Below are 19,071 nucleotides of genomic sequence, written 5' to 3'. Positions count from 1 at the left end.
CGCCGAGGTGCCCGCCCAGCCTCGGCGCGATGGCCGCCGCCACGAGTTGTCGGCGCGCCGCACTTGGCGGTCTGTCCATCGGAGCAGTCGGTGGTCGGGCCGTGACGCGATGGCGGCGCTTCCTGCTGCCTGGCAGCGGAACGCGGCTGGTGTCCGCCCGCAGCGCGGCGGCGGAACGCGGGCCCAGCTGTGCCGTGACGGTGGACGTCGGGGGCAGGTGAGGGGTAGCGCGGCGGCCGCTGCGCGGGGCCGGGTCTGTGGGCTGGAAGAGCTGTGAGGCAAAGGCGCGTTGGAGCGAGGCGTTGGGCTTTTGTGTGCGTCATGAGGCCTCAGGTATCAGCACGGACATCGTTCCGAATGGTTGCCGCAGGTGAACGCGCCGTGGATTTGCGGTTGTTGTTAGTACGGGGTTCTTTCTTTCCAACAGGAAGATGGAACTGTCTTCAGGGAAACTTGCCAGGTTTGCTGATGGAGCTGCTGTCGTTCAGGTAAAAACGGCCCCAGGGAAACTTCACATCTTAGCGGGATATGGGGGGCGTGCAGAGGAGCAAAGGGCCTGAAGGAGCAATATATGCCCTATGGGGAGGGTGGGGGCAGGCCCTTCTTTCTGAACGGCTGCTGCTGCAACCGTGGAATGATGTGAGTTTTTTCTATAGAGAATGTTTTGAAATATAATTTTAATATTAAGTTTGGGGCTTTAAATGCTATCTGGTGGATAATCTCAGTATGTGTATGGGAACTACTGAGTCATGGCCTGAACCTCTGATTGATGACCTGAGGTGAGCCATGAGTCAGCCAGAGGAGCACAGGTGAAGGCAATTCATCTGTGCTGCCGGAAGGGTGGAGCCAGGCTCTACCCCTCCTAGACCTATTGAAGAGCTGGCTCCCAGTGGGGAAGGATCTCTTCTGGAGATCCCTCCTTCTGGTGTTTTGTGGTGAGCCCAGCATAAGGGTAAGCCTTCCATTTATTCTCTTTTGTTATCACAGTCCACTTCGCTTAACTCTCTTGTTTATTTTGTGATTGTAACATCTTGATATCCATTGATTTTACAGTATGTTTTTCCTTGATCCAGCTAGGTGACACAGCAGTGATGGTCACAGCAGTCAGTAAAACCAAACCTTCTCCGTCTCAGTTCATGCCATTAGTGGTAAGTTTTAATGCCAGAAGTTGTTTTCTAGTGATCATTAGCAGCCTTTAGCTGCACGAGTCATTGAACAAAAAGCTGAAGATACCGAGGGGAGCAAAGAAGGCAAAAAACAGAGTACAAAGTTGGGTTTCAGAATAAAACAATACAATCAAATTATTACATCTATTGATTAATGATGAGCCATAGATGCTGTCTACCTACCAAAAGCCTTGTGGATTTGGATGCGTGCTGCAACAACAGACTTCAAACGTTATAGTTTAGATGTGTGGGGAAGCTGTTTGGATTGTGACTCTTGAAGGGCTATTAGGGGTTAAGGATTCATGTTCTAACTTATGGCTGATTAACAGTACGTCTTTCAGGGGGTCTATCCTGGGGCATTGCCTGTTTGATGCTTGTATCCGTGAGCTGGAATTAACACTCATCACTCAGGGTGCAGTTGATTCAGCACTGACTTTGCTCTGAGCATCCCTTCTAGCTTGAGTGATTTTGTAGCTCTGAAATTAGTGGTCTGATGTCTTTAAGAATCCTGCTTTTGTTTTTTGAAAGGTTGACTATCGTCAGAAAGCTGCAGCAGCAGGAAGGATTCCAACAAACTATCTAAGAAGAGAACTTGGTACTACTGATAAAGAAATTCTTACAAGCAGAGTAATAGGTAGGATGCATTCATTTTATTGGCAGTACTTAAAAATATTTCATCACATCATGTGTGTTTGAAAAGAGGCAGTAATTTGTAGCTGTGTCTTGCAAAGTTGATTGTTTCTGCAGTAATATCAGGGAAAAGAAAAAAGCAAAATTGCTCATGGTAAAGTTTAGCAGGGCTAATTTTAAAAAATTATGTCAGCTGGGGCTTTTTTTGCACTTATTTTTTTATGCATCTGGATCTTGAACTTCCATGTTGGCACCTCTGAGATTATAGTACCTAAGTTCTCATCCTAATGAGAGGTCACCTCTCCAGTTGCACATCTATTTGGAAAGACTGAAAAAACAAACAAGGTAAACTCAAAAGAACTGAGACACCAACATTCAGTCTGTACCTCTTGATTCTGCTGAAAAAGTCATTTCTACCATGGATAAAAATGATTTTGTGGGTAAAATTGAAGTTCAACATTTACATAAAGCTGATGTCAAATGCATCAGCATTTTAAGACTGCACTTTTGAGTTGAGAAGAACTGTAAGGCCTGGGTTCTAAGAGTTTGCAGGTAAAATTAAGAGCTTCTAGGCATCTTGGAAGTAACCAACATGCTTTTGTTGTTTCACCTTGAGGTCTGTATCTTTTTCATGTCCCTTCATTAGAAACATTTCTGGTAATAAGATTATAACCATACAACCATTACAAACCATGAAGACTCCTTAAAAGTGTTTTTATCCCGTGTTTCATGGCGATGGATGCACTCATATTTTTATTTTCTCTGAGTGCTGATGGATTTTTAGCATTGATTATATATCATACTGCATTTCTTCCTGGGTTTTTTCCTCTTCTTGTTTGCTTGAGTTGTTCATTTAAATGATCTTGTCAGCTTCTTGTGGAGTTTATGAGAAGATGAGCTGGCACTGGCTACTGAAAACTGAACATTTGGATGTTTCTTTTGCAGATAGGTCAATCAGACCCCTCTTTCCAGTAGGCTACTTTTATGATACACAGGTAAGTCACAGTCCTTCGCCTTTAGAATGGAAGAAAATCACACGTGATGTAGAAACTACTTTAGGAAAAGCAATTATGTTAGCATGAAGGTTGGGCTTACGCTTCGAAAAACAGGCTGATTCTGTAATTCTGCTTTTTAGTTTCTCATTTTTGTGTCTTTAAATTACATGCTGGTTCTCAAATTTTGTTATAGAGGTGCGGAGACAAATTCAAAAACACTGAGTACAGCAAGGGAAACAAAAAATAATGTTACCTGATGTTGCTTTAGCATTAGTGTTCTGGTTCTTCAGCATTAACCTCCTGGCTTAAGCACCTGAACTGACTTTCCTTTGTAGCTAATGCTGTATAAGTTTGTGAAATGCTTTGTTGTTTTGTCTTTAGCTTTGTGATGATAGCTAATACAGATGTGTAGGTCAAAATTATTTATTGTCTTTTATCTTATGCCAGATCCTTTGTAATCTTTTAGCAGTAGATGGTGTCAATGATCCTGATGTTCTAGCAATTAATGGAGGTAAGAGTGCTGTCAGCAACATATTGCTCGTGATTTTAATGTAATCTCTTTGTGCTAATAGGAATCTTTATCTTTTTATTCTAGCTTCTGCAGCTCTTGCTTTATCTGATATCCCATGGAATGGTCCTGTTGGTAAGTACGTATTTTGAAATCATGGGTGGCCTGAGCATAATGGAAGAATTAGGCAACAGTTGGCTTCTTCTAACAAAACTTTGAATGTAGAGGTTGCTGTCTTTTGTTTAATGTGGTGAAATTCACTTCATGGTGAATAAAGTTGTAGTACTTCAAATCGTTGGGTTTTTTCCTAGACAAAATTTATTTTGATTTATTTTGAAATATTATTGTTTTTAAATGTACGGTTCTCAAAGTAAAATGATGCCTTAAAAAAATGTGTTTTTATTTTAATAATAATTTTCTGGAGTTTTTTTCTAGGTGCAGTCAGGGTAGGACTGGTTGATGGAGAAACTGTAATCAACCCAACTCGAAAACAAATGTCTTCTAGCGCTTTGAATTTAGTTGTTGCTGCAGCCCCACAAAACCAAGTGGGTAAGTAGATAATTATTAATATCTCTTGAATGTTCAGTTTGAAAATGAAGTAAATGCCTCGTTACAGATAGAATTTTCAGAGGTCAGAAAAATATCTTTAGACAATATTGATAAGAAACTTCAAGGTAAAATAATTTCCACTGTATTTACACCATTGATGGCTAATGTGTATTTCCTTGGTTAAATTATAGATTAAGTGAATTTCTGTGGGTTGTTTGTTTGTTTTTAATAATTTTTAATTTTCCATTGATAGTTATGTTGGAAGCAACTGCTGAGAATATATTGCAACAAGATTTCTGTCATGCTATCAAAGTAGGGGTGAAGCAAACCCAGCACATAATTCAAGGAATTCAACAGCTGGTGAAAGAACGTGGTGTTGTCAAGAGAACTGTTCAGAAATTATTTGTTGCTCCTGAAGAGATTGTGGAATGTGCCAAGAAGTAAGTTGGGAACAAACAGTTTTGGTCTGATGTCTATTAGCTGGCTCAAAAATATATACTTTAAGATTATTTAATCATCTGTGACCAAAAAGCAAAAAGTGGAGTGTTGTTCCACAAAATCATCTTTTAAGCTTTCAGGATTTCTTGAAGCATTTTCGAGTGAAACTTAGGGACCCCATCTTTCAGCTCTGCTTTCATGCTTAGTGAGCAGGGCAAAACAAGAAAGTGACGTGAGAAGTCAGTGCAAGCTGTATGCCATTCTTGTGAAGTGGTGACACAAAAAAAAACAACCCGTGTTGTGTGGCTTTTGTGAGCTTTATTGTGGAGGAGACAGGAACAAGAGCATGTAAGATGGACAGCTGGGGCTAGTGGTGTTTGGAAATGGAAGTTTGATGCTTTCATGCTTCTCATAAAAATGTTCCATCTCCAAAAATTAAAAAACAATCATGAAAACACGTGGTTGTACTTTAAACCATAAATTCTTTCTTTTCTTCCTGCAGACTTGCTTTTAACAAGATCTATGCGGTGTTCACAGATTTTAGCCATGATAAAGTAAGTACAATTCCAACGTGATTTATTTTTAATATAATAAAGCTAGTAAGATTGAGTTTTTGTTCTCCTTTTGAATGTACGGAATAGTAATAATAAATTGTCTTGTAAGTTTTTATCTACCAGAACTAATTTATAGCAGCACTTGTCAATCTCTCTGAAATTACATAAAGATTCTGTTACTTTTACTTTGAACTTCAAAAGAAACCCAACAACAGCCCAGATTTCCCTTGTTCTGCTGTGTAGAGTTGACTAATTGCAAATCCTGTGTTCTAGATCTCTAGAGATGAAGCAATTAACAAAATAAGACTTGAAACAGAGGAGCAGCTGAAAGGTATTATTTTCTGCTTTCCTGGTATTTAGAAAAGCTTAAATGACACTGCTTAAATGTAGTATAGTATAGGGTTTGTTAGGTTTTTTGGGTTTTTTGTTTTTTTGTAGGGTTATCTTAGTAGTTGTCTGTAATTGATTTTCTAGTTTCAGTTGCAATTGCTTTTTCTTTTTTATTTACTTATTTATTTTTATGCCTAGAAAAATTTCCAGAGGCTGAGCCATATGAAATCATGGAATCTTTCAATGCAGTCTCAAAGGATATCTTTAGAAATCTTATTCTGAGTGAATACAGAAGGTAAGTATGTCAAGCTCCATGCTGAATAGTAACTTCTGAATTTCATTTTTTTTCATTTAAGACTATGTTTCACTGTTCTTATAATTTCTGCTTCTCACTTCAGGTGTGATGGGAGAGATTTGACTTCCCTCAGAGATATTAAATGTGAAGTGAACATGTTTAAAATGCTTCATGGATCAGCCTTGTTTCAGAGAGGTCAAACGCAGGTAATATTTTTATGTTAAAAAGATGTTGAAACAGAAGGTTTTTGTGTGAAATACAGTGTTCATATTTAGGAAAGCATTTGGGTGACTAACTTTTCTAGCATCTGCTTAATTGGGGGTTTTTATATGTAGGGCAATGTTAACTTGTGTCTATAATGAAATCCTCTAAATGAAACTTCATGTATCTTTTTAATATAACTGGATTAAAAGGGAAATAGTACCAAAAATTACATTAGTATGATGATATGAGCTGTTTGGTTTTTTTTAATTCCTTTCCAAAAGCATGAGATGGGTAGATTTGAAGATTATACTCAGGGTCTACACAAAGGGTCATAAGGAGGATCTGGAGAACTACAGGCCTGTCAGTCTGACCTCGGTGCCTGGAAGGGTTATGGAATAGATTGTTTTGAATGAGCTAACACAATATTTGTGGGATGACTGGGAGATCAGGCCCAGCCAACATGGGTTCATGAATAGCAGGTCCTGCTTGGCCAACCTGATCTCCTATGATTGAGTGACCTCTGCTTGGTGGTTGAGGAAAAGGCTGTTGTTGGAGTCTGCCTAGACTTCAGCAAAGCTTTCGATGCGGTCTGCTGCAGTATTCTGGAGAAGCTGGCAGCCTGTGGCTTGGACAGGTGCACTCTTAACTGAGTAAAGAACTGGCTGGATGGCCAAGCCCATAGATAGATGGAGAATGGAGTTACATCCAACTGGTGTCTAATCACAAGTGATGTTCCCCGTGGGTCGATGCTGGGGCCTGTCCTGTTGTGTATCTTTATTGATGACCTGGATGAAGAGATTGAGTGCACCTTCAGTAAGCTGGCAGGTGACACCAAACTGGGAAGAAGTGTCCATCTGCCTGGGGGTAGGAAGGCCTACAGAGTGATCTGGACTGGCTGAGTTGCTGGGCGGAGGCCAGTGGGATGGAATTTAGTAGGACCAAGTGCTGGGTGCTGCACTTTGGCCATAACAGCTCCAGGCAATGCTACAAGCTTGGAACAGAGTGGCTTGAAGACTGTGGAAGAAATGGACCCCTGGGGGTGTTGGCTGATACTGAGCTAACCATGAGCCTGCAGAGTGCCAAAGTGGCCAAGAAGGCCAAGAGCATTCAGTTTGGATATTAGGAAAGATTTCTCTTCTGAAAAAGCAGTGAGGCATTGACACAGGCTGCCCAGGGAGGTGGTTGAGTTCTTGTCCCTGAGCATATTCAAGAAATGTGTAGATGTGGTATCAAGATTTAGCATGGTTATCTTGTTGGCAGGTGGACAGTTGGACTGAATGATCTCACCAACCTTGGTGATTCTATGATCAGGTCTGTTATTTATTTACAGAATCGCACCAAGGTTGGGAAAGACCTACAAGATCATCCAGTCCAACCTATTATGTATTAAACATCTGTTTTTCTTGAAAGATTCAGTTGTGCCTCACTGTTGGGTATGTGGGTAGCTACAAAGACTAAAGATTTGCTGATTTCCTGATTGTTGGGTCCTGCATATCCTCCTAAAAACAATGCGTGCTGGAAGTCTGTGCGTTGCTATTTGGCCAACCATTGTCTGCACAATTTTAACCTTTGATTCTTATGTGAGCTACTTCAGTTTTACAGAACATACTGTTGGCTTCTGACAAGCTAGGAAATATTAAAATGGTATTTTTAGATGTGATCACTTGTAAGATCGTACAATCTTTACAAGTCATGAATGTTTGAGATGTGGGGAAAAGTGATAGGTGATGCCATCCTATCTGTTGCTGTAATCATTCTTTTTTTATATTTTTTTCCTAGTAGTATGAAAAAACCTGTTTACCTTGTTTTCTTATTCCAGGTTCTCTGCACTGTTACATTTGACTCCATAGAATCCAGTGTAAAATCAGATCTTATCTCAACAGCTGTGAGGTACGTGTATCTTTGAGTGTGTTTTTGTCAGCAGTGAGAACGTAAACACCTTCTTAAAAGTACCTGTCTGATAAGAATATATTAATTCCACAGACACACATTTGAAGTTCAAGGGTACTGCAAGTTGTGTCCAGCCTGGTTTTGAGAGAAAGAAAATAGCAAATGAATTTTGCATTTGTAAAACTGCATCAATATGTCAGGTCTCCTGGAAAAAAAAAAATATATGTGTATATATCAAAGCTGATTCTCTTTGTTCCATCATACTTGGAACTTGGTATGTCTTCCAGTCATTTCATTGCTTTCTCATAGGTTTTGGAGGGTTTCTTTGATGTCTGATACATGCAGCCCACGAAGCACTGCTGTGTTTGTCAATCTTGGTTCAAGTGTTTCCCATGCAAAAAGCAGCAGGTTCTTTTTTTCCCTGCTGAATAAGCCTTTTAAAATATTTTATCACAAAAATAGAAATGTTCAGAGGGTAAAAGAGTGTTTGTGGTCTTTTTTTAGTGGAGTAAGGAAAATTGAACTTGCGGTGTAGCAAACAAGCCCTTGTGCCATTAACTTTCTATTGCTGAGAGCTAACTTGTTGGGAAGAGGAAAATCCTTCCTTTTAAAGCTGCAGTTCAGTGATCTCATCCCATCAGTGTGGGAGCTTTCACGTAGTAGTGTCAGGTTTGTTTTCCTTCTGTTTATTTATTCATTTGCTTTTTTATTTTTGACCTGGAGGTGCTTGCCCATATTTGTTAACTTTACTGTTCCTGGGATTCAGTTTATGCTAAGTATTCTTTAACTAGTGGCCAGTAGACTTTCATAAACAAGAGAGAGAGACTGCCTGTATGGTGGAGCTCAGTGAAACAAGTCTTGACCTAAAATAGCTGAGTTTTGTAGATTAGCACTTCTATTTGTTGTTAAGTATCAGTTCTTGGGATAATGCAATAAAATGTTTGACCGTAGGCATCTTTCAAGTGAATTGAGTAATCTTGCAGACTTTGACTTTCTCCTGCTGAGTGCTTGTATTTGTTAGCCCTTACTGAAGTGTGTGCAGTAAAACACTGGTTCTTGAAGTTTGTCTATCACCTGATGGATCAAAATGAGCATAAAACTAGGGCTTACTAGTCCTAAACTTACTAACTACTTCCTTACTTACATCCTGTAGTGTTCTTCTGATGTGTTCTTGTTGTGTTTTGTTGTATCTTTTTTTATTTAATAGTGGAATAAAAGATAAGAACTTCATGCTTCACTATGAGGTGAGTGTTATATTGTCACAGCTGTGCATGATTTGTGTAAGAGCATCTGGTCTTGCTTTTAAAGGTGAAATCAGTCCCTTCCAAGGATGTTAATTATTTCTAGATCTGAATTAGAACTTATAAGTAACAATTTATATGTGAATTTTTCCTGCAGTTTATGAACAAAAGTACTGTTAAATAGGTAAATAGTTGCCATTTTATGCAGTCTTTCTAGTAGTTTAACACTTGTCAGCTCCTTAGGGACAAGTTATTACTGCAGACAGGATGAAGCTGCTCAAGTATTTCTAGTTAACTATAAATACATTCCAGCTGCCATTCTGCAGCAATACTAAATAGTGTTTCTACAAGCTTTGAAACTTACCCATGGTATTTTGTATGGGCAAGAGGCATGTGTTGCATTTGCTGGAAGACAAGATTAGATTAGAAACAAGATTTCTAACGTGTTGTTTGACAAGCTTCCTTAGAGTAAGCTTGTTGCCTTATTCCTTTGCTATCTTACAACTGTTTTATTTTCTCGTATGGAATAAAGCAGGTGTAAAATAAACTCTATGTCAGATAATCTCAACTTGCAGACTAAGTGACTGATATTGTTTGGTTGCTAGATTTTTGTTTCATTTGTTTCTGCTTTGTTTTCACCTTGAGATGTGCCAAAACCTCCAAGTGTGTGTTTTGAAGTGGAAAAAATAGTAGTTTTCTGTATGTATATTTTGGAATTTCTTGTCTGCAGTTTCCTCCTTATGCAACTAATGAGATTGGCAAAGTTACTGGTGTGAATAGAAGAGAACTTGGACATGGTAAGATAAGGCTACAGAAGTTGTCTCGTGCTCTAAGCTTTAATATTTCTGTCTGGTTGGTTTTATTTACAGCTCAATTTTTGTATTTTTTTTTTTTAACCAGGTGCACTGGCAGAGAGAGCACTGAAACCAGTTATTCCCCAGGATTTCCCTTTCACAATACGAGTTACTTCAGAAGTCTTAGAGTCAAACGGTACTGTGATTTTCTTTGAGCAATGAGAGATGGATGGAGGTTGGCTCTTAAAGAAGCATTGAGACGTGGACGTTTTTGTAGGCCACAAATCTAATTAAGTTCTAAAATCTGGTATCTCTATTATCTGAAGTGCTTTAAAGTGGGAAGAATACATATGGTCGTGAGTAATAAACCCACAGCACAGTATCACTATGAAATGTAAGTTCAAATATGATTTTTAATAAAAAGGCTTCTGCTGAGACCAGTTATTCAGTGTAGAACTGCAGCTGACTTACAGATAACTTCTGTCTGTTTGTTCTCATTTCCCCATTTGGGAGAAAGCTATTGATTTCACCTTTCTGCAGGTTCCCTTCTGTGGCCAGGAGTTCTTTGAGGCCCACCAGCAATTTCTTAGTGTTGTGAGATCTGGTGCCTGGAAGGAAGAATTAGTGGAGAAAGGGAATAAGTCCCATCTGCAGTTGACTAAGCCCCTAGCTTACTTATCTAGAATATTTAGTATCAGTTATGCTTGTTGGTTTCTTTTTGGTACCAATATCGTGAAATATTCAAAGTCTTACCCATTTCTTTATGAAGTGCTTCTTCTGTAGAAACCTTCTCACTAAGTGTTGTTAGTTTATTATGGTGTGAGTGTTGCTGTAATGTATCTTCTGGCTAGCAGAGTCAATTTCCAGACGGTCACTGAAGAACATAAATGGCAGGTTTTATTTCAGGTGCTTTTAACCAATGTTTAATGCTGTTTTTCCCCTGTATTCTAACTCCTTAGGGTCCTCATCAATGGCTTCTGCATGTGGTGGAAGTCTGGCATTGATGGATGCAGGTACAGAATGTGGTACTTACGAAGATAAACTGCATATTGCAGGACATTAAAGGATTTTGAAATGATCCAAGCTTATAAAACTGTATTTTTAATTACCACTCTTAGGAGTTCCTGTATCAAGTGCAGTGGCAGGTGTGGCAGTAGGTCTTGTTACCAAATACGATCCAGAAGGAGGAGATCTTGAGGATTATCGTTTGCTGACAGACATCCTGGTGAGTGTTGCTGGCACAGTTGTTTCTGTTGATGCTTCTAGCTTTCTTCTGTAATGTTTTATCCTCGTAATTCTAGGTGCTGCTATGTTATTTCTTTTAAGCTCCTAGTGAAAACAGAAAACTTCTGAATTTTGGAAGAAAGCGATTCGTAATTGTTGGGTTTCTTTTTTGTACTGAGAAGCACAATATATTAGGAGGAAAATGAGCTGTTGGCAAGGTTGCTGGGGAGAAAGAATGCACGTTGTCATCCTTCTTCCATTGGCAGTCATTGGTAGAACCAAGTCAACTGTAGATTAGTTCAGAGAATGAGTCCACAAAGGTTCTTAATTTATAAGGAGAGAAAGAAACCGTATGCATTAGGAACAGTGAAATAAGATTCATGAACGGGGGGGGAACAAAAAATGTGAAAAGTGATAATACTGCAGGTGGCTTCAGATCCACTTTGTGGCTTCTTGACACCTAGAGTGTGCTTTTGGTATAATGAATTTTGGCACTGGGATGTATTTAGGCCAATTTGGGTTTTTTCTGCTTATACTGACAGGGAATTGAAGACTATTATGGTGATATGGACTTCAAGATGGCAGGTACTAGTAAAGGAGTAACTGCCTTGCAGGTATGCTAACAGAAAATACTGCTATAATTAATCTTCAAGAAGATTCTCTCTAAAAAAGAAAAGCTTTCCCTACGTGTTGATGTCTCTTAACTGTTCTCACATTAGGTTGATCTAAAACTACCAGGAATACCAATAAAAATTATCATGGAAGCTATTCAACAAGCTACAGGTTTGTGCATACATTTGCATCCATTTTATTATAAAATGTATTAAATTATAAGCTGCACTTTATTTTTATTTCGGATTGGGGAAAAAGAGGAAGATTTCACCCCTCCCCCCCAGTCTTTTATGGTTACATGTTTTTGTTAGAGGAGAGTTCAGCCTCTGCAGAGCTTGACCCTTCCCAGTGCACTGTTTCATATCATTGTACATAGTATCAATGAAAATATGTGCTACTTCTAGAGGTTACTTTCCTACTAACAGAAGGAAGGAAAAAATGCCATTGGTGTCACTATTGTAGGAGCAGTGTTTGCATCTTGGGGGGAAAAAAAAATGCATTGAAACTTGTAGCAGCAAACTGGGGGGAAAAATCACTTATAGAAGCACAGCATCGAGGTGGTGGTGTGTGTTATGAAGTATTTGGTTCCAGTATTTTGGAGTTGCCTGATGCAAACAAATTCAATTCTACTGAGCCACGTCAGTTAAAAAATAAATAAAAATTGTCATGTACTCAAACCATATGTTGGTGAGATGGGGAGGAGGGGGTTTACCCAAGTTGTGTTAAGGTACTGTGATACTTTAAATTAGGCAGAAGGTAGATTTTATGAATGGATGCTTGTCTGCTTTTAACTTGCTCTTCAGTTTGTTGGGTTTGTTACAATCTCATGCAAAACTACTGCTTCCTTTTCCCCAACCCCTGCAGCTGCCAAGAGGGAGATTTTACAAATTATGAATGAAACGCTGGCAAAACCCAGACCTAACAGGAAAGAAAGTGGACCAGTTGTAGGTAATATTAGTTGTACGTTGATATGGATTGATGCCACTCCTAGTTTTTAAGCTATTACAGAAAACAGCTTTTATTAACAAATGTCTCACTTTTCTGTCTCTGCTGCACTGGGGATGCTTTGTGCTTTGTGCTTTGAGGTGGATTTTTGCTTTTTATTGCCCTGAGCACCATTTTACTTGACACCAGAAAGCAGAATCGAGCTGAAACTGTGTGAAACTCATGAAATCAAAATAGATATAAATGTCACTACTGGAACAGCTTGTGGTAATTTATGCTCTAGGTGCTTACATTCTATATTTTCATTTATATTAATTCTTAAATGTAATTTAATCACTGATCAGCATATAGTACAAATAAATATTAAATGTTAATGAATTAGACTTGACTTTTGTGTTGGTGTTCAGCATTATATTTAGCATTTCAGAGTATCTTTACATGCTCTTTCAGAAACTATCCATGTTCCATTATCAAAAAGGCTAAGATTCCTTGGTCCTGGGGCCTATAATTTGAAGAAGCTGCAAGCTAAGACTGGTAAGACATCCTTGTTTAAAGTGATAATTTATCCTTATGTGTTCTTAGTGTCTTTTGACCATACGAAAGTTATTAGTGTAGAGTTCTAATTAACGGATGTTGGTAGCACAAATAGTGTTATCACAGCTACTGTTAAGCATTAATGCTCTCCTTTGTCCTTTCAGAACTTAAAAGTGGGGAAGCTTAAGCTTCCCACTTTATTTAGTATAAGTGACTTTTCTGCTCCAGTAAGAGCACCTTAGGAAATACACAACAAGTACTGTTGAGCAAAAAGTGTACTTTGTGATGCAGACTATGTCATGGTTTATGTTTTCAGACTTGTGCATTCAGCTGTTCCAGTGCTTGGTACAAATCAAGCATTTCCTCTGTCTTTGCTAGGCATGCCTGTGTTTTGAGATGTTAAGACTCGCTTCAGTGAGCTCAAATGTGTAGATTCTCTTTAGAGCTGTTTGCAGTTCATCTTGCAGTAGGAATTTGCAGAAGTACAATGCACACATGGCAGTGTTTCTCAGGGCTTACATGAGAGGTGGTTAAAGATCTTTCCAAGGACCATTTTCTAGATAATGTGGAATGAGCAGAGAAGTCAGGCAAGGCTGATGTGTTACCAACGTGTTCAGGATAGATAAAATACACACAGCTACTTTGTCTATGGACTAAAGCTTTGTGATTAAGAAGGGATATTGAGGCCTTCCTACAGTGTCCATGCGTTGTTTTGCTAACATGCTGTGAAGAGTTTGTGTATATTGTTAGCATGCTGGGTTACTCGCAGTGCAAGGATTACAGGAGTGGTCTGAACCAGGGCTTCAAGTGATTACAAGTGGTGTGAGAGTTTTCTGAGCTTGTTGCATTTCTTGGAAGAAATGAATCATTGCATTCATGGGTGCTTAAAGACAACTTCAGAAAGTGCTACTGTGAGTATGAGAAGAACAGAGCTGTTGTGCTTCACACACAAAAAACCACAACTTTTGTCCATATGATTGACATCAGTGAAACTAGATTTAGTCCACTTAGTAACAAGATAACTGTAACCAACATTCAGCCAGACAGAGGTATCTCTGCTGTGATACTACAAGACACATTGGTCTTTTTCTGAGTACTTTCCTTTTATGTAGTAAATGTAGTTCTAGAAAGCTACTTGTAGAAATCTTTAAAATGCCTGATATTTTAAACATGGATTTAGAAAATGTTCTGATTCAGCTGCTGTGGACTTGAAATGCTTAATCTAGCTGGCTTCTTTAGTGCTTGTTAAGGAGACAAGCTGAAAAAAAATTGAGGAAAAAATAAATTTCCCTTTGGGTGGAAAAACCAGTCTAGAGGTGTGAAGAATTACTGTGCAACTTACTGTGCTCTGGCCCTGAAGCACTTTAATTTCTGTCAGCCATTAGTGAAAGCTTTAGTTTTATTAAGATGGATATTAAATTAGTTTTTAATTTCTTACACTTATCTTGACAGGGTTTAGTTCAGTGTTGCTTTTTTTCCTCTTACAGAAGATTATAATAAAGAATACTTCTGCAAATGTGAATGATTCCATGTGGGGCACAAGTTTGTCCAAGTATTTGACAAGCATGCCAGTAACGTGGTTGCTGTAGAAGAGCTGTCTGTTGCAAAGAATATTTGAAATGATTATAACAGATCTCTGTCAAAATGTGCAAAATGATTTTGCTTTGCCAGCCTTTACTAGGTGTGAATTTTCTGCTTGATGGAATGTTAGAGATGTTCACTGACATCTCTTCATTAATGAATTCTGTTTCTAAGGTGTCACTTTAAGTCAGCTGGATGAAGAGACGTATTCTATGTTTGCTCCCACACCTAGTGCTATGCATGAGGCAAGAGAATTTATTGGTGAACTCTGCAAGGATGATGTAAGGACAAACTTTTGTTGTTGTTGTTTTTCAGATTGTATTTTGTGAGCATGTGTCTTACTGTTTTTTTTTTTCTTTTTTTCCCCTGTAGCAAGAAGTTAATTTGGAATTTGGTGCAATTTATACAGCCACAATAACTGAAATAAGGTACAAAGAATGCTGTGAACTTGAATTTAGTTTATGTCCTTAGGCATATTTCTGATACATGAGGTAAAACTGATTTTCTAAAGGATACCAAACTCATGTTGGTGACTTTGGCACTTGCGCTGTTCCTGATATTTTGCTCTGTTGAAAACATTCTCTTCTCAATAAGGCTGTTTATTTTTGCTACTTAGTTTTTAGAATGTCTCTTCGAATTATAAACCATAAGGTCTTCTTTTGCCTCTGTATGTAAGAGGTGGTTGGAGCCTGCTTTTTACTTTTCTGTGAGGACAAACAAATCTAGCATGAAAATTACATGTGCTTTATGGATGCTCTACTTATTGCAGAGCAATGTATTTTAATAACTTCCATCCACTTTCAATTAAGGAGAAATGCAAAGGCATGTTATGGTTGGTATAAAATTGGTTTTTGGTTCTGTGTGTGTTTTGTGTTTTGTTTTGTTTTTTTTTTTTTATGATAAGTAAAATCTTGTTTATGAGAAGTTTACCAAGTCTTGTGTTGGAATCAGCTTACAAAATAAGTTGCAAACAAACTTCTCTCCCAGTGTTTTGAGATAACAGTGCTGTTCTCTGTTTCAGAGATTCTGGAGTGATGGTAAAATTGTACCCAAACATGACACCAGTGTTACTCCATAATTCACAGCTTGATCAAAGGAAGGTAATAAATGCTTAAACAAGTGGAAGACAAACAGTTAAGAGTTTCTAGTTCACATCATTTCTCACTAAACCTTGTGTGTATTACCTAGTCTGCACGCCTGGTGGAGTTTTGGAGTCTTAGTCTAGCAGCAACTTCCTGTTTAACCTTTGTCCTGCATTAGAGCTGCAAGCAATCTAACTTTCGAGTGCTGTGATCCTGCTCTTGATGCCATTAAGCACACCACCATCTTTAGGTTGAATACCCTTTCCTCTGTAACACAGCAGTTGCTCCTTAGCTTGTATTGAGCCACTTAGGTCCGTGTGAAGTTGCCTGATGAAGAAGAATGTATTGTTCTTGTTTTGCTCTTTTTTTTCCTCCTGAAAACTATGTTGGTGTAGAACTGGTAGCAGAAATTCACGTTAGTGACAGGGGAAAGCATAGCAGAAAGGATTTGGTCAGCGCTGGAAAAATACCTGCATGTATTGCTGACAGAAGAGCAGGGGGTGGCTTAAGGAAGTAAAAGTGTGGTTTTAACAAATGCAGATGGAGGAGGATGTAGTAATTGTTTAAATGTAACTGTCAGCTACATTTTTGATAGTGTACTCTATGTCTAATCTATATAAACGATCCACTAATTAGGTTCCTGCAGTCTCTGGCTTGGTAGCAAGCAATAAATAGATCTACTGGTATTCTTTTGTTTCTTGCTCTCATGCATTCTGTACGTTGGCCAACAGTCCTTTGCAAGGTACACTGCTAAGAAGCTGTCCTTCTGCCTTGTTTGTGAGGAAAATGCACCTGTGATTTCTCCCTTGTTCTTCTGTCAGCTGGTTGCCTCTTCCAAGAGACAGTAGTTGTTTCAGGCACCTCGCAGTGGTTTGCAGTTCACTGTCAATGTACTTCAAAACAACATCAGCTTTGTAGAGAGCATATAATTATTCTTCATTCTCAACTGGTGAGACAGGGCAGGTCTGAATTCCTCCTTTGCTGTTGCTGAAATAATTTGTATCAATGAGAGAATATTTCTTTTCCAGCTACTGTTACTTGGCATTTATCTTGCATTTTTCATAATACAAGACTGTACACTGTTTCTTTGGTGTATTTTTACAGAAAAAGAATCTACTGTAGTTAAAGGATTTATGCTGTGCTGAATCCCTAAAGGAAGGGTTTTTTTTTATGTTTTGTTGTAAAAAAATTGTAAGATTAAAGTGTTCTGTTTTCTTTTCTGAAAAATACTGTGTTCTAGATCAAACATCCCAGTGCCCTGGGATTAGAAGTTGGACAAGAAATCCAGGTAATTTTATGGACTTTAAATTGACAACAAACTGCCTGCCATTCATGTATTAGTATTTGTGTGAATTTCTCTGTTTTATGTTCATGAAGGAAATGCTGTCAGATTATTTTGCTGTGCTGCTTAAATGCCTGATGATTTAAAAAAAAAAAAATCTGAATTTTTGCTGTCATATTCCTGCTATCCTAAGCAGCATATGAATGTGACTGAGCAGTAGAGACTTGAAGAGCATCTGTTGTGTGTGATTTTCTTCACATTAAAAAAAATAAATGAAGGAAAATGCCAGCTCTAGCTCTCTAAGTTGGCCGCTCTCGCGTTGTTGTTTAACTTTGTGATGTCTGAAGCATTGTGGTGGTCTTAAAGTGGCAAGTTTTCTTAACAGGTTAAATACTTTGGGCGTGATCCAACTGATGGTAGAATGAGGCTTTCTCGCAAAGTTCTGCAGTCACCAGCCACCACCGTGCTTAAAACCCTTACAGACAAAAACAGTATTGTCCTGGGAGGCACTGCTCCAGAGTCGTCGTCTTCATCACAGTGACAAGTAAGGCTACCAGCAATATGAGAGACAGCTCTGTGCTGTACCTTCCTTATAAGCACTGTGTAGAGGTCTATCAGCCTTTTTGTACAGTTAATCTTCAGCAATGTGGGATTACTGCTTGCCAGCTACGTTACAACTGTTCATAAGGGGCTTGATGTTGTACAGTGGGTTCAAATGTCTCAACAGTTTCCAGCTTCCTAGACAGTGTACTTCCTCCAAAACCATTTTACCTCTTAAACATCTCTTTAAGTATTCAATCTTCTCTAGCCTGCCACCAAAAGTGCTTCTGAATTTGGTGCTGATTAGGTTACAGAGTATTTTCTGTTTCTTCCATTATCTACCAGGGCTTCTTCCTGAAAATTTGATCCATCTTCACCTGAGTCTGCAGATGTCTTCACAGGAATCTGTGTATGGATGGGAGTGAACCATATTTTTAAAACAGATGCTGTTCATGTTAAAGGTGATGTGGAACTTCAAAGTCTTGAAACTGATTAAAACTCTCTTCAAAAGAAAAACAGAAACAAGCAACACTCTTACATTGTGTACCATGGTGAGAATCTAGGAATGTGGAATTGTACAGATTGAAGAGCAGATTGTTTTGGTTTTTTTCCAACAGTCACTTCAGTTCTCAAGACTTCTTTCTCACTGTCATCTCAAGATAGAAATGTAAAGATGAGAAGTGCTGAAAAAGTGCTTCTGGGAGAAGGAATTGTCCTGTATGTTGGTCAGTGTCAGCACCTGAGGCATACTTGGCCAGACCAACTTCTGCTGGCTTTTCAGAGTACAAGATTGAAATGTTGGGCAAAATGTGTAAACTTAAAAATGATCTCCTTTATCATGACTGATGTTGTTTCAGATAAATTGATGACTGCCATAGGATTCAGAATTGCTAAAATTATGTTCTATTGTCTGGCTTCCTGATCCTTTGAATTTCAAAATATTTCCAAGGGTCTCCCTAGAACTACTTGTTCTTCTACGGTGAGATACAGATCTTAAAAATCCAACAGAGATCCCCTCTGATGTACTCAAATTTGTAGATATTCTTCATAGGAAAATCAGGTTTCTAACAGCAAGTGGGCTCTGGAGCTTTTGAAGGAAAAAACAAACAAAAAAACAACACTGTGGAGAAATGTGAATTTATTGTTAAAAAAAAAAAAAAATTGTTTTGCTTTTTTTACTCTAACCTAAAATATTAAAGAAAACGACTCACCAGCTTCTTTTGCAGCTGTCATTCTTTCATTGAGTTGTCACGCTCGTCTGTAAGGGCTGTATGCTTATATTTCTTAGTAAGAATTCTAATACCTTTACTTACCATAAGCTAGTTAATTTGACTGGTATCCTAGTTGTTAGATAATGTTCTTCATAGTGTTAATGAAATAGTGTGCTTTTTCAAGGTGTAACTTATGTTTACTATAGCAAACTTTCTGTAGAGTTCCTTTTTGTAGTGGGACAGCTACTAAAATACCACACAAAATACTTAGGAGCTTTTTAGTTAGTACTTTGCCAATAAGATGCTTGCATTTGAGTCTGAAAATGAAAAACCTGAAACTCTCACCTGTAGTATTGATGGCTTAAGTTTGTCCATGTGGCGGTCTCACTAACTGAACTGTGGGGGTGCTGGGGAATCTGTTTGTTCAGTGGAGGGGGGCAAGATGTGTAAGTTTCCATGGGTGAAA

The 19,071-nt window shown here is 38.5% G+C and overlaps 1 protein-coding gene across 1 annotated transcript; it reads left to right on the top strand.

Moving 5' to 3' along the window:
- The first annotated feature begins 6 nt into the window (after positions 1 to 6).
- On the top strand, positions 7 to 18,630 carry PNPT1 (polyribonucleotide nucleotidyltransferase 1). Its single transcript, XM_048938179.1, has 29 exons — positions 7 to 217; positions 428 to 488; positions 1,074 to 1,148; positions 1,695 to 1,800; positions 2,742 to 2,791; positions 3,239 to 3,302; positions 3,387 to 3,434; positions 3,735 to 3,848; positions 4,102 to 4,288; positions 4,789 to 4,840; positions 5,114 to 5,171; positions 5,369 to 5,465; positions 5,569 to 5,671; positions 7,489 to 7,559; positions 8,767 to 8,803; positions 9,531 to 9,597; positions 9,701 to 9,790; positions 10,554 to 10,607; positions 10,713 to 10,819; positions 11,361 to 11,432; positions 11,538 to 11,601; positions 12,295 to 12,378; positions 12,826 to 12,909; positions 14,665 to 14,771; positions 14,863 to 14,918; positions 15,512 to 15,590; positions 16,813 to 16,860; positions 17,240 to 17,398; positions 17,740 to 18,630. Exons 1-28 carry the CDS (start codon positions 30 to 32, stop codon positions 17,393 to 17,395), a joined length of 2,379 nt encoding a protein of 792 aa, XP_048794136.1. The 5' UTR covers positions 7 to 29; the 3' UTR covers positions 17,396 to 17,398; positions 17,740 to 18,630.
- Positions 18,631 to 19,071: the final 441 nt, after the last annotated feature.

This window comes from Lagopus muta, chromosome 2, assembly GCF_023343835.1.
Source record: "Lagopus muta isolate bLagMut1 chromosome 2, bLagMut1 primary, whole genome shotgun sequence".
NCBI classification, from domain to species: domain Eukaryota; kingdom Metazoa; phylum Chordata; class Aves; order Galliformes; family Phasianidae; genus Lagopus; species Lagopus muta.
Note: the sequence above shows the minus strand (reverse complement) of the source record. Positions and strands in the feature narration are given on the sequence as shown.